The following is a 13,892-nucleotide window of genomic DNA, read 5'->3' on the forward strand; positions in this document are numbered from 1 at the left end:
AATTTTTAGCTGTTATCAGTGACTAGATAATTGTCTTCCTGTTTATTTCAATTCCTGGTTGAAGGCAAGTTGTGCATGTATAGTCTCTGGAAGCATCTGTCAGATCAAGTCTTGCCAACAGAGACAAAACTTGGGGAGAAAAGTCCTCAGGGAATCTTTTTTTAAAAAAATTTATTTATTTTACTTTTATTTGTTTTTGGCTGCATTGGGTCTTTTGTTGCTGTGCGCAGTCTTTCTCTAGTTGCGGCGAGCGGGGGCTACTCTTCGTTGCAGTGCGCAGGCTTCTCATTGCGGTGGCTTATCTTGTTGCGGAGCACAGGCTCTAGGCGTGTGGGCTTCAGTGGTTGTGGCACATGGGCTCAGTAGTTGTGGCACACGGGCTCAGTAGTTGTGGCTCGCAGGCTTAATTGCTCTGCAGCATGTGGGATCTTCCCGGACCAGGGCTCGAAACCGTGTCCTCTGCATTGGCAGGCGGATTCTTAACCACTGCGCCACCAGGGAGGCTGCCCTCAGGGAATCTTGAAACACCATAACAGAAACATGATAAGAGAAAATTAAAGATTATTTCTCAAGATTTACTGCATTTACTTACTCATTGGTGTTCGCGTCTCCCGTTTTTTGTTTTTGTTTTTTTTAGTTTTGTGGCATTTATTTTCATTACATACACGGAGAGAATATTCTCACCATCTCCCATATTTTCTTTCATCCTGCTGGTTTGAATGGCTTCCTCTAAGTAGGTCTCTGAATGGAACTTCCTTCATTTATATCACATGGACTCAAGCTTGTCATTGGCTGGGATAAGGCAGGGAACGTTTGGTCTCTCTCCTCCACCCCCACACCCCACCTCCTGTCCAGGTGCCTTTTACTCACATCCTTTCTTTTTTTATTTTATTTATTTATTTATTTATTTTTGGCTGCACTGGGTCTTCGTTGCTGCACGCAGGCTCTTTGTTGCAGTGCATGGGCTTCTCATTATGGTGGCTTATCTCGTTGCGGAGCATAGGCTCTAGGCGCGCGGGCTTCAGTAGTTGTGGAGCACAGGCTTAGTTGCTCCGTGGCATGTAGGATCTTCCCAGACCAGGGATCGAACCCGTGTCCCCTGCACTGGCAGGTAGATTCTTAACCACTGTGCCACCAGGGAAGTCCCTTAGATCCTTTCTTATCCTTGTTCCCCTCCGGCCTCCTGTAGGGCTGTGGGCTTTAGAGATGCCTCATTTCCCACTACCCCTCATTTCCCAGCTAATTCCCACCTAGGGTTGCCAGATGTAGCAAATAAAAATATAGGCGGCCCTGTTAATTGTGAATCTTAGATAGGCAGTGAATATTTTTAGTGTAAGTATATCCCTGCAATACTTGCGACGTGCTTATACAAAAAATTGTCATTTATCTGAAATTCAAATTTATTTGGGAGACCGTATTTTATCTGGCAACCCTACTGTCACCCTGGGGTTATAGGAGGCTCCAGCAGCTGCCTTGTCCCACTTACTAAGAACTCTTAGTTCTGCTTAAGTCCCAGCCCTGAAAGAACCCAAATCCAAATCCCACAATTTCATCAGAGTGGTCTATGTTCCTCCACTCCCAGTCATTCCCACAAGCATTCCCTTAGATGTTCCTCACTCTAGAAATTCCAAGTCGCTGAAGGATGGGCAAAGTACCTGATCTACACTTCATTTAGCTTTGACCTCAAGTATCCCGAATAATTTTGATTTTTAGCAAAGATAAGACTCACCATGATAGGCCAGAATTCAGGTGCCTACATAACATACCCTTCCTTTCCATGCCTGCTCTAGAATGAAGCTATCAGGGAAAAAGAAATCTAATGTGAACACATATGCATTTTATAGCACCTTAGGACAGTTTTTTTAAAAAGCAAGAAACCTGCTAAAGGAACAGGGAAGCAGTAATTATATTCAAGTGCAAACTTGAAGAGAAAAATTCATTTAATGTGAAGAACAAGGCACCTGAGGTGAGGTAGTCCCAGCAGAGCCCTGGGAGAATGAGCTCAGGCTTCTCCTTTGTGATTTTCTCTTTACTGGGTCTGAGAACAGCAGGAGGAAAAGAGAGTATAAATTCAGGAGCATGCCAGAGGGAAGCACAAAGCATTTTAGACACACTTTTCAGTGGCAGAGTCAGTGCCCTTTCAAAGCTTTCATTGTTCATGGCTGGCCAACTTTAAAGATACTCTCAATCCAGGGCACAGGTTTTTAAAGAATTCCTTCTTCCCACTGTGTCTGGGACCTTGAATTAGACAGGTAGCTTTTGTCTCACTCAGGTGATCAGAATACAGAAGGCAGCCTAAGTGTTGGGTACCAGCTGCCTCCATTCAGAGAATCCCTGAACTCTCCAAGGTCCCGTGTCAGTGCGATTGATTCTGAGCGCCCTAGAATTGCCCTGCTCCCGGACAAGTGACAGATGCACCTCAATTTACCTCAAGCAGAAATTAGGGTTTTGTTTTGGAATGGTATTAAAGAGTTCAAAAATAATGTAGTTTCTCTAACCCAATTTTCTACCCTGATGAGCCACCATGGAAACGTGGGCCCTTGAAGAGGTCGTCCTGCCTGTTCCCTTCCTCTCATTCTCCCCACTTTCTCTTATGTGGCTAACAAAGTTTCTAAACCTACATACCGGATGCTCTACCATTCAGTCTGTCTGAGTTTTTATGAACTACTCTAGTCTAAGTTACAGTGTACAGTAGAAGAAAGACTATTTGACTTGAGAATCAGAAGAGCTGGGTTATGGTTGAAATGTCTCTACTAACTAGCTGTGGGATCCAAGGGAGCCATTGCATCTTCCTGAGTCTATTCCTGCTCTATAAAATGCGACTGTAGGACTTTATGTTCTTCAAGGTTCACTCCTGCTCTGAAGTTCTACGATTCTTTTTGTATCCTCTCCCATCTCTAGAGCAACTTGTGAGGAATTTGCATTAAGCTTTTAGACAAGCTTATTTAACAAATGCTTTCTTTCCTAATTTTCTTAAAACTAGGGTAGTTTCTTAAAAAAAAGTTTAGCTCGCTGCAAGCACAGTGTTCTAAGTAGGTAGTTCATGAAATCTAGAAAATAAACAGGTTGGATTTATGAGAGCTTTCCGATTCTCAGCATCTTTCAATGCCCTCAATTTATCAGGCACTTGTCTGGAGAGCCCCTTCCTCTAGGAGGCAGCAGTGTTGAATCCAACAATGGCGTAAGGAGGTAAAACATCCCCTCCTCTGTTTTTCCTGGATTGTCTCTCTGTGCATAATACACACCTTACTTATATCCATGTACATTGTTTGATATAAATGAAGTCATTGTTTTTTCATGTAAATAACTTTTATGCTAACATACTTTTTTCAGTTACGTTGTTGTAAATGCATCAATTTTAAGTGTTTAGTGTGATGAATTTGACTAATACATACATACACCTATGTCAGCACCACTCAGAACTTTCCATCACCCCCACAAAATTCTCTTGTGCCCTTTTCCTCAGGCAACTAGTATTCTGATTTTTATCACCATAGACTGGTTTTGTCTGCTCTTGAATATCAAATTGTATAGTACGTATGAGTAAGGAAAGAACTGTTATGAAGTGTTACAGACACGAATATTTTCAGCTAAAATCAAGATATAAGCTGCCTATCAAGGGAGTAAAACAGAGAGGCAACAACTTACTCACTTTGGTAAAGTAAGTCAAACTTGATAAAATGAAAATAATCTATATACTTTAGAAAGCCCTCATACCAAGTGATGGAATTAACAGTGTTCACAAAATGTTGAATTAGTCTGGAAAAGGCATTATAGGATGAAGAAGAAACATTCATAATCTAAAGAGAAGGAATTGCCCCCTTTCCTCCAACCCAAATCATTGGGTGATAAGTAGAAGTTGCTAATACACCTCTGACATCTGGGCCAGCTCATCAGAGAGGACCACAAGTGATTCAGTGTGGGAAGGAGATAACATGAGAGGATGAGATGATATCAGAAATGGAGAAATGGTTTACAAACAACCCAGAGTCCAGGGCCAGATGGATTGGTTCTGCTATTGGTGGACCTGGAAGGGTAGCAAAATGGATACCAGAAGACCCTGTTGCCCAAGTAAGCGGAATAGCTGGCTCAATAGGAGAAAGGTAGGTATCACTCTGTACCAAGTTCCCCAACTTTGGATAAGCCTCAAATCCTAACAAATGTTAGGGGGAAAAATGCAACCGGTTATGAAAAGATATATCTTATTTAATTAAAAAATCAATTTATTGATATGCAAACCAACTGGACCAAACAGGACAAACTGGATCAGACAGGACAGAAGCAATGCTCTAAACAAGCATCAACCATCAACTTAAGAGCTCTGATGTCAACCAGGAGGACACCCAAACACAAGTTTAGCATGGGGGTAAGAGTCTTTATGTCTTCCGGTGAAGGCAAAGCCATTTGGTTGGCACTTCGTAGGAATATCTTTCCACCACGTCGTCATCATAAGGTATGTGCCACGAGTCTCCCGTTGTTTGCACCACGGTGTCATAGATGAGAATATGCTGTTGAATTTAAAAGGGAACCATACATTGAGAACAACACTAAAGGAATACCTAGCCATTTCCCTTTCTCTTCTGACAGCTTCTCAGTTTGCTTCAGAGATGTATTCTCTGTCTTACTTAACAATGGATTTTGAAAGAGCAGCTAATTCTGTGAAGATGAATGCCGGGGGTGGGGGGTCGTAGGGGGTGGGATAAATTAGGAGTTGGGATTGACACATACACACTACTATATGTAAAACAGGTAAACAACAAGGACCTACGGTATAGCACAGGGAACTATACTCAATATTTTGTAATAACCTATAATGGAAAAGAATCTGAAAAAGAATATATATATATATATATATATATATATATATATACACATATATGTATAACTGAATCACTTTGCTGTACGCTCGAAACTAACAGAACTGTTAGTGACTGTATCTCTGTGGTAATTTGATACCATATTTCCTATAAATGTTGTTTTACATATTTTTTGACCACTGGACCATATTTATCATTGGCTAGTGTATTTTTCTGTAGTAACTCGCCTTTAGATTTTCTCCCTTTGCTTTCACACAGGAGGAATCCTTGTACTTACAGGTATTTAAACTAGAATCAAAAAAGAACTCAATTGAGACTGTGCCACAGCAGTGGATTAAACAGGAAAAAGGAGTTATTTAGCAGAAATAGAACTTATGATGAACCATAAGGAATAAGGAATTTTGAGCTACTGCAAATAAACAGGAGAATAAAAAACACATATGAGGATTTATAATTGATGACATAACTGATGTCACAACTGATGACATTCCAGGTGTTTTCAATATGTCAATTAACGTGGGGTTGGCCTATGAAAACTTTGCTCTGGTAGACTCTGTGTTTCTAGGATCTGGGTAATTCCAAATACCAAACTAAAGCTGAGAAAAATAAAACATTGAGGGACTTCCCGGGTGGTCCAGTGGTTAAGACTCTGTGCTCCCAGTGCATGGGGCCTGGGTTCGATCCCTGGTCAGGGAACTAGATCCTGCATGCATGCCGCCACTAAGACCCAGTGCAGCCAAATACATCAATCAGTCAATCAATCAATATTTAAAAGTAAAATGAAACATTGAGAACTAGTTGCAACATTCTTTGACTATGCCGCATTCTTACTATCTACTTGGCTCTGCTGACATTATGTAGAGAACAGGTAACATACCTGAAATGTTATTTTTGATCCCGGATGCCTACTAACAATTGCCAGCTGATGTCCCTGCTGCCACTTAAAGAACAGGCGTTGGGTCTTGGCATCAGGCAGACAGGCCTTGTGGTCCCGCATCAGATCTTTTGTGATAAACTTGCAGTGGTCCCCCGAGTGCAGTGTGGCATACAGAAGGAATGGATCGTCCTCTGAGCTGAGTCAGGCATAAGAAAGAACACAGTCAAGCACACACCCAAAGAGGCAAAGAACAGCATTCTTCACCATGCTGTTTTCTTACTCGCTTTCCTCAGAAGTGTTCTGCTTTCTTAACTGACATGATCTCAGTGATACGTAAGAGCCGCCTGCAAGTCCTAGCTGGTAGACAACACTATCTAGAACACAGATGGAAGGCTAAGGGGAAAGGAATGCTAATGCTAGGGATTCTTAGCAGCTCAACTGAGCTCTTCCACTAGAATGGAGGACTCTAACAGTAATTCTCTCTTCATACTCAAAAGCTGGGTCTCTGTGTTCCCAGGGTGTGTTTCCTATCTGCTTCATCCACCACAGAGCACACCTTTCCCTGTCTCCTTTCCTCACTCAAATTCATAATACTAACAGGGCAGGATGAAAATTTCTTGCAAAAGTAAGGGGCTGACCTCAAAGCGGAAACTGGTTATCCCCAAGCAGCTTCTGGGTAGTCATCCTGCACATCTACACATCCTGCTGTAGATCAGCACCCAAAGGCATCTCCAACTTGAGAAGAGCCAGGAGCACAAAGCCGCCAATGGGCCCTCAACATCAGCGCTGACCACTTGAATACATGTGCTGTAGAAACAGTGGTGGCTACCTTGGCTCAGGAGATCTGGACAGCAACATGTGATAAGCCCTATGCCTTGATCCAAATGACCCGAAGTGGACCCTTTAAAGTTTACCTTATACTGACGTATTTCAAGTGAAATGATAAAACAACTGGGATCTGTCTGAAAAATCTCCAGGAAAAAGAGAGAGGAAAAGAAAAGAGAAAACATGTGGAGGTTGTATGGAGCAAGGTTAACAAATGATGTTGACTGTTGGAGCGGGGCGACAGCCACGTGGGGATTCACTATACTGCTCTCTCTACCGCGTGGTTGAACAGGCTTCTTCGGCACATTAATGGAAAACAGAGTTAATGTTACAAATGTAAATACTCAAATCCAAAGCCATAGAATGTCCCTGAGTCAATCTTTACAACCGGGTTGGGAACTTCAGTGTATGCAATAAATACAGGCTCCAAACCAAACATGAGACCAATTTCCAACAGGCTTCTTGGTTATAACACTGCATTTATCCAGTTCTTCCACCTAAGAAGAATAATGATGATGGTGACAGCAACAAACATACACACCTGCCATGTACTTGGTGCTGTATGATTTGCAAGTTATCTTCTCATTTAATCCTCATGAGGGTTGCATATGAAGAAAAGAAAACAGAGAGAAGGGAAACGCCTTCCCAGACAGGAAGCGGCAGGGTCATGATTTAAACCTGGGTGGATTCATTCCCAAGCCTGCGCTCTTAAGGTTTACCCAGTATTGCCTAAGGTGACTGCATGAAGAGCATTATTATTGTCTTATAGTCCTGGAGAGATGGAAGCACCCCCCTCCCATGAATAAATAAAAGGGCTTAGCTAAAGAAAAATGGGATTTGGTTTGGGATCTGAAGCAGGGGTTAGCTTCCAGCTTTGTGCACTGAATGCCATTTGACCTTTCTTTTCGGGGGAGGAGGGGAACGCGCTGTGCAGCCTGCAGGATTCTTAGTTCCCCGACCAGGGATTGAACCTGGGCCACGGCAGTGAGTGCCGAGTCCTACCCAATGGACTGCCAGGGAATTCCCCCATTTGACCTTTTTAAGAAGAAATGATTTGGGGAATACTGACAAACCTTGAAGTTATAACATTCAATCTAATGAAACCTAGACGTGGGGCTGAGGTGCGCTCATTATCCGTGCAAAGTTGGAAGTAAACCTTTGTCGGCATGAACAGTGTGAAAACCTAAACGCATGCTGAAAGTTAATACGTGCTGTTGTGGATCTGTGCTCCTTCCGATCAGCTGCTTTTTCATACTCTGTGGACACTGTATATTTTGTCGCTGACCATGTTTTCCATGTTCCTTTGGCTTCCTGGGAAGCTGTAGCTCATAGCAACATTCCCTTTACATTGAGAATAAAATCCACAGCCCACGAGGAACTCTGCAATGTGGTCCCTGCCTTTTCTCGGACCTCAGAACTGACTACCTTCCCTCTTGCTGCCCCCAGCCCATCCACACTGGCCTGCCAGCCTTCCTCATTCCTGCCTCAGGCCCTTTTCAACACTTGCTGTTCCCTCTGCCTGGTAGCTTCTTCCCACCACCCTTCCCCCTTTCTCAAATGACTCACTCATTCCCTTCAGATCTGCCCCCTCCCAAAGGCTTTTTCCACTCCCCTCTGACCTATCCCCGACCTAGTCCCCTTCCAGCTCCTTACTCTGCTTCATGGTCTTCACAGCTTTAATCACTGCCTGGAATTACATTACCTGTTTATTTGTTTACTGTTAAGTCACAAGAGGGCAGGGACTTGGTCTTGTTCACTGCTGTTTCTCCAAGAACACAGAAGGTGCTCGTATTTGTAAAATATTTGTTAAATGATCTATTTAGGAATTTATGGCATGCATTCTGTATACTAATCTCATTTTGGGCTTTAACTTATTTCTCCTTTAACCTGATTTCCTCATCTATCTAAGTTTATCCTGCTGTAAAAACTATATTTTTGTAAGCTGTCTTAAATTTTTTTTTTTGGAATGAGGCTGAATATATATATACATACATACATACGTACACACACATGCACTTTTAAAAATGGCAAAAAATAGGTAACAAGTAGATGACTGGAGCCTAGTGTAACTCACTTAATAACTTCAATACCTACATGTTGTCAGCAAAAAAAAAGCTGGCTTGCTTTTGCACCTTTTCCATATCATCCTTCCTCCACCGGGAATTCTGCTTTAACATATGCTTCCGGCCCAGGACCAGCACTTGAAGATTCTGCTTGGCTAGTTGAGAGACCACATCTAAGAGCTAAAAAACACAAAGCCAGTCCCCAAGAGGGTCAAGGGAAGAATCTCAAGTAAGGGGATTGATTCTTGCAGATGGTAATCTCAATGGTCAAATAGTCTTTTCCGGTAAGAGGTGAGAAAACATTCCTTAAAATAACAGTCCATCTTTGCAAATAAGCATGAGGAAAATGCTCCCTTGTCACAACTTAATGTCTAACACCTGCCCACCGGCCAGGCTACACTGGATACCTGGGGAGGTTTCTAAGCATAGACCGTGTTCCCTAGAGTCCATGGGGATAGAGGCAGGGGGACTAAGAAGGATGGGGTTTGGTTCCTACACACTCCCAACCTTGTTTCAACCCAAACAGCTCAGCTTTTGTATACAGTATTTATATATTGGTATTCTGCATAGGCTTTCATTTGAGTAAAGTGTTCTACTTTTTTTTTTTAAGTTTGTAAATGGCCAGAATACTGACTTTTCAGTCAACTTTTCCATGTCATGACTCTGCTGAGACTGCTACCTTTCACTGAAATCCCTTTTTCCTCCCAAAGGTCTGTCAATTTCCATTCTCTAGCTTATTTTCCACTCAGTGAATCTACTCCCCATTCTCTCCACTTTCCACATGTGTTGTGCGCACATGAACTCCTCTCAAAAGTTTACACTGGGATTTTTAGTAAATCTAGTACTTTGGTGAGCTTGCTTACATTCATTATTTCATAAGGAAAAGTCCATAGATTACTTTTATGTACAACCTATTACACTAAGCTATTAATGGATATTACTAAGTATAATATGTAAAAAGCTAATGAAAAACTATAACTTAAGTTATATAATAGTGTATCAGAAGTATAAAAGTTCTGTAATTTATAAAAACTGTTGGGCTGGGACTTCCCTGGTGGTGCAGTGGATAAGAATCTGCCTGCCAGTGCAGGGGACACTGGTTCGATCCCTGGTCTGGGAAGATCCCACATGCTGCGGAGCAACAAAGCCCATGTGCCACAACTACTGAGCCCACGCACCACAACTACTGAAGCCCGTGTACCCTAGAGCCCATGCTCTGCAACAAGAGAAGCCACCGCAATGAGAAGCCTGCACACCACAACCAAGAGTAGCCCCTACTCGCCGCAACTAGAGAAAGCCCATGTGCATCAACGAAGACAAAACGCAGCCAAAAGTAAATAAAATTTTAAAAAATTTTTTTTAAAAAGAAAACAACAACTGCTGGGCCTACGAAAATCACAAGTTGAAAGTCACTGAAGAAATCCTTAATTTTCTTGGGTCTTGGTTAGAAAAGGCATTTTCTTTAGTCTAGCTTCCCCTTACTCATAAATTTCTTCCCATGTAGACTTTCAGGATATTATTTAAAATTCTCTGATCAATAAAATTTCATTTATTTATTTGGTCAGTTGTCAAATATTGCTTGAGTACCTGTTATGTCTAATACACATGCAGACTCCTGTTAGTCTAATAATGAATTAACAAGGGCTGAATTTTTAAATTACTGTTTAATGCTTTGGATTTATGTATTTTTTTGGCCCATCCAACTCCATTACTAATCTTATTATTTTAGGAAACAGTAGTGAGTTTTATTATCATGAATTCTTAGTTCTAGAATTAAAGGACAGAATAGACACAAGTTGGCCACTGAATGTGAGCTGATACTCAAGCAGAGAAGTGTATCAAGACCAGTGTGAGGACTCTGACCCAAAGCTTTATGACCAGTAAAATAAAATTCTTCCCTTCAAAGCTATGAATAATGGTTTCTGTGTTCATTCAACAGTTATTTCCCAGGCCTCTCTATGTATAAGGCACATGGTAGGTATCACAGCTTACAAAATTTTGAAAGACATGGCCCCTGCCTTTAGTGAGGGAGTGCCTAATAATTTTCTTACCCAACTGTCAAGCCTGGGAAGATGGCTCTACATATACTGGATGGTTAATAAACATTTTCTGATTAGCTGAGGAATATGACTACCTCTATTTTTAATCTCATAAAAGTAGCTCATTATTGAAAACTTGAAAAATATAGACAAGAAGGTGAAAGAAGAAATCACTCATACCTCACTACCCAAAGACTGCTAACATGTTTTTGCCAGTCTATTATTTCCATGCATTTTTACATAATCTTATAAGCCACTATTTTAAAAGTTGGGTTAGTAATTAAAAGTAAACATCTTCACTAAAAAAGTTTGGTTCATGGATTCAAACACCCCAAAAGACATTGAGAGTGCATCTCCTTCAAAGTGCATTTATAACATTCCTTTATTAAAGCTATGCTGAGATTACAGATTATTTTCACCGAGCCCAGATACAAAATGACAACTGGATTCATTAAGAGGAATGACGATTGCTTTCTAAAAATTCCTATATGAATTCCCACAAAGTTATTGTAAAGATACAAAAAAAAAATCAAACAAAACCAATTTTTGATACTGATTCCATGCATTTGAGAAGACATGGCTTAAAGAAAAACACAATTGGGTCTTCACATCTATACCTTGGCTTAGATAAATAGCCTTGCGTTTACTAATATTAAGTTAAACGTAGGGGCCCAAGGACCAGCAGAAAAGGCTTACCCTGAACTACTCTGAGGCACCATCTTGTGGCTGAGAGGTCTCTACTAGTAGCAGCTCTCTGAGAATGATGCAAACAAGGGAGAATAAAGACACAGGAAAGAAAGATGAGTGTATGGAATAGAGGCACTTGCCTGAAATTCTGTGGACAATCTAGCTATGAGCCTACTTCCTCTGGGGTAAATTCCAAGGCTGGGTCCAGTGGGCTGGGTCAGAGTCATAGGTATACTCAGAATAGTAAAGAAAAAGTAAATTCACCTTAATTCTATGTTAGATCAAAAATAAAATGGGGAGAAATTTCCACTTCTGGGAAGATGGAGTGGATGTACTTTTCCCTATTTCTTCCACCACGTACAACTAAAACCCCAGATGTTATATATAAAACAAACGTAAGACTTTGAAAAGTAGAGACAAAAAGGTAGACTGGCTAGGGACCTTGGGACGTGAGGAATGACATGTTGGTGTTGCTTGGATTTCCTTTTTGCCTCATATATCCTATACTTGGAGATCAAGAAGCCAGCAACCTGGAAATGCCAATGGATGCAGACAAAAAAAAAGACCAACAAAGGCCAGTTCTCATTAGCCAAAGGACCAGAAAAGACGCAGTCTAGCAACACAGAAAACCTGCTGGAGTGATAACACCAGGAGACTGTAATGTTATATGTGTGTGTGTGTGTATACACATGTAATACCTAGAGCAACCATTAAAAATGCTATACAGGGGCTTCCCTGGTGGCGCAGTGGTTGAGAGTCCGCCTGCCGATGCAGGGGACACAGGTTCGCGCCCCGGTCCGGGAAGATCCCACATGCCGCGCAACGGCTGGGCCCGTGAGCCACGGCCGCTGAGCCTGAGCGTCTGGAGCCTGTGCTCCACAACGGGAGAGGCCACAACAGTGAGAGGCCCACGTACCGCAAAAAAAAAAAAAAAAAAAAAAAGCTATACAAAGAGTATACTCAAAAACATGATTAAAAAACAAAACAAAATACCCACTATAGACACATAAAAATGGAATTCTAAAAAAAGTTAAAGTAGCCCACAGGAAGGCAGGAAAAATAAAACAGAAACAGAAAACAGAGATGATAGAAAACAAAATGGCAGGCGTAAGCCCTAACGTATCAATAATAACATAAAATATAAAGGGTTTTAATACATCAATTAAAAGACAGAGCACATACCAGAATTTTATTCCTTTTTAAGCCTGAATAGTATTCCATTGTGTGTATACACAACATTTTGTTTATCTATTCATGTCGATGGATATTTGGGTTGTTTCCAAAACCCTCCTTCCTGAACTTATCCTGTAATGAATATTCCTATATACGAGGCATATTGATTATAGCTATCTTGCTGGAAGAACTGGCATAGAACTTCTAATGTCTGTAGACATCAAATCCCAAAGACTTTAGAGTTTTGAAGATCTACAGTCCACACAACTCAGGAAATGTCAGAGACTGCAGAGGGGGAGGTAAAAAGTTAAGAATAGGGAGAGGAAGTTACACTTGCTATTTAGGATTACTCAGAAAAGCTCTTGCTCTCATTGGCCTCTCCCACCTCTCAGGCAGCTTTTCTATTTCCTGAGCATCCCTATGCACTTATTTCTACCACATGTAGCTCTGCCAATTGTATTTTTACCCTAAGCTCAGGAACTACCTTTCAGAAGTTTTACACCAAAAGTAAGTCACTTATGAGTAATGTCACTTATGAATTAAAAAAAAAAAAAACCCTCTTATGTATTCCTACCAGAGACAAAACAAATTAGAATAGAAGCCAAACCAGAAAATGTTTGCACCAAATATTAAGCTGCAACTTGTTTTTACTCTTCTGGTCTTTGGAGAATCATCCTTTAGACATCTTAAGGAGCAATGTGGGAGGGGAGGTGGGTGAGATCTGATTCCAGCTTAACCTTGAGATACTGAATACCCAGAGTTCTGGAATCAATTTGGAATTTTAAATATTCTCTAGAATCAGCTGTACTGTGCATTTTGCTCTACTGTGTGGCTCAGATTCCAGACTCCTTAGGCAAGTCCAGAACTGTCCTCACCATCTCTGGGTTCTCCAGGTTGAGAACATCCCAGAGTGGATCTTTTTTTTTTTTCCCTTTAGTATTTATTTATTTGCTTGCACCGGGTCTTAGTTGCAGCAGGCAGGCTCCTTGGTTGTGGCTTGCCAGTTCCTTAGTTGTGGCACACGGGCTCCTTAGTTGTGGCATGCAAACTCTTAGTTGTGTCATGCATGTGGGATCTAGTTCCTTGATCAGGGATCAAACCCGGGGCCCCTGCATTGGGAGCATGGAGTCTTTTTTTTTTTTTGCGGTACGCAGGCCTCTCACTGTTGTGGCCTCTCCTGTTGTGAAGCACAGGCTCCAGATGCACAGGCTCAGCGGCCATGGCTCACAGGCCCAGCCGCTCCGCGGCATGTGGGATCTTCCCGGACCGGGGCACGAACCTGTGTCCCCTGCATCGGCAGGCGGACTCTCAACCACTGCGCCACCAGGGAAGCCCCAGGGAGCATGGAGTCTTATCCACTGCACCACCACGGAAGTCCCCCAGAGTGGATCTTGGCTTCTGTCATCAGGAC

General features: G+C 41.8%; 1 protein-coding gene across 3 annotated transcripts in view; it reads right to left on the reverse strand.

Annotated features, from left to right (window-relative positions):
* Nucleotides 1-4,248: 4,248 nt before the first annotated feature.
* The window catches only part of PRORP (protein only RNase P catalytic subunit), a 128,120-nt gene continuing 118,476 nt past the window's right edge, over nt 4,249-13,892 (reverse strand). For all 3 annotated transcript variants that reach the window (XM_082647566.1, XM_082647567.1, XM_082647568.1), the window contains 3 exons: nt 8,614-8,762; nt 5,695-5,890; nt 4,249-4,508 (listed from right to left, as the gene is read on the reverse strand). In XM_082647566.1, the coding sequence (XP_082503692.1) occupies nt 4,377-4,508; nt 5,695-5,890; nt 8,614-8,762 (477 nt within the window). In that variant the 3' untranslated portion in view covers nt 4,249-4,376. The remainder of the gene's footprint in view (nt 4,509-5,694; nt 5,891-8,613; nt 8,763-13,892) is intronic.

This window comes from Grampus griseus (assembly GCF_964374135.1).
Source record: "Grampus griseus genome assembly, chromosome: 2".
In the NCBI taxonomy this organism is placed as follows: Eukaryota; Metazoa; Chordata; class Mammalia; order Artiodactyla; family Delphinidae; genus Grampus; species Grampus griseus.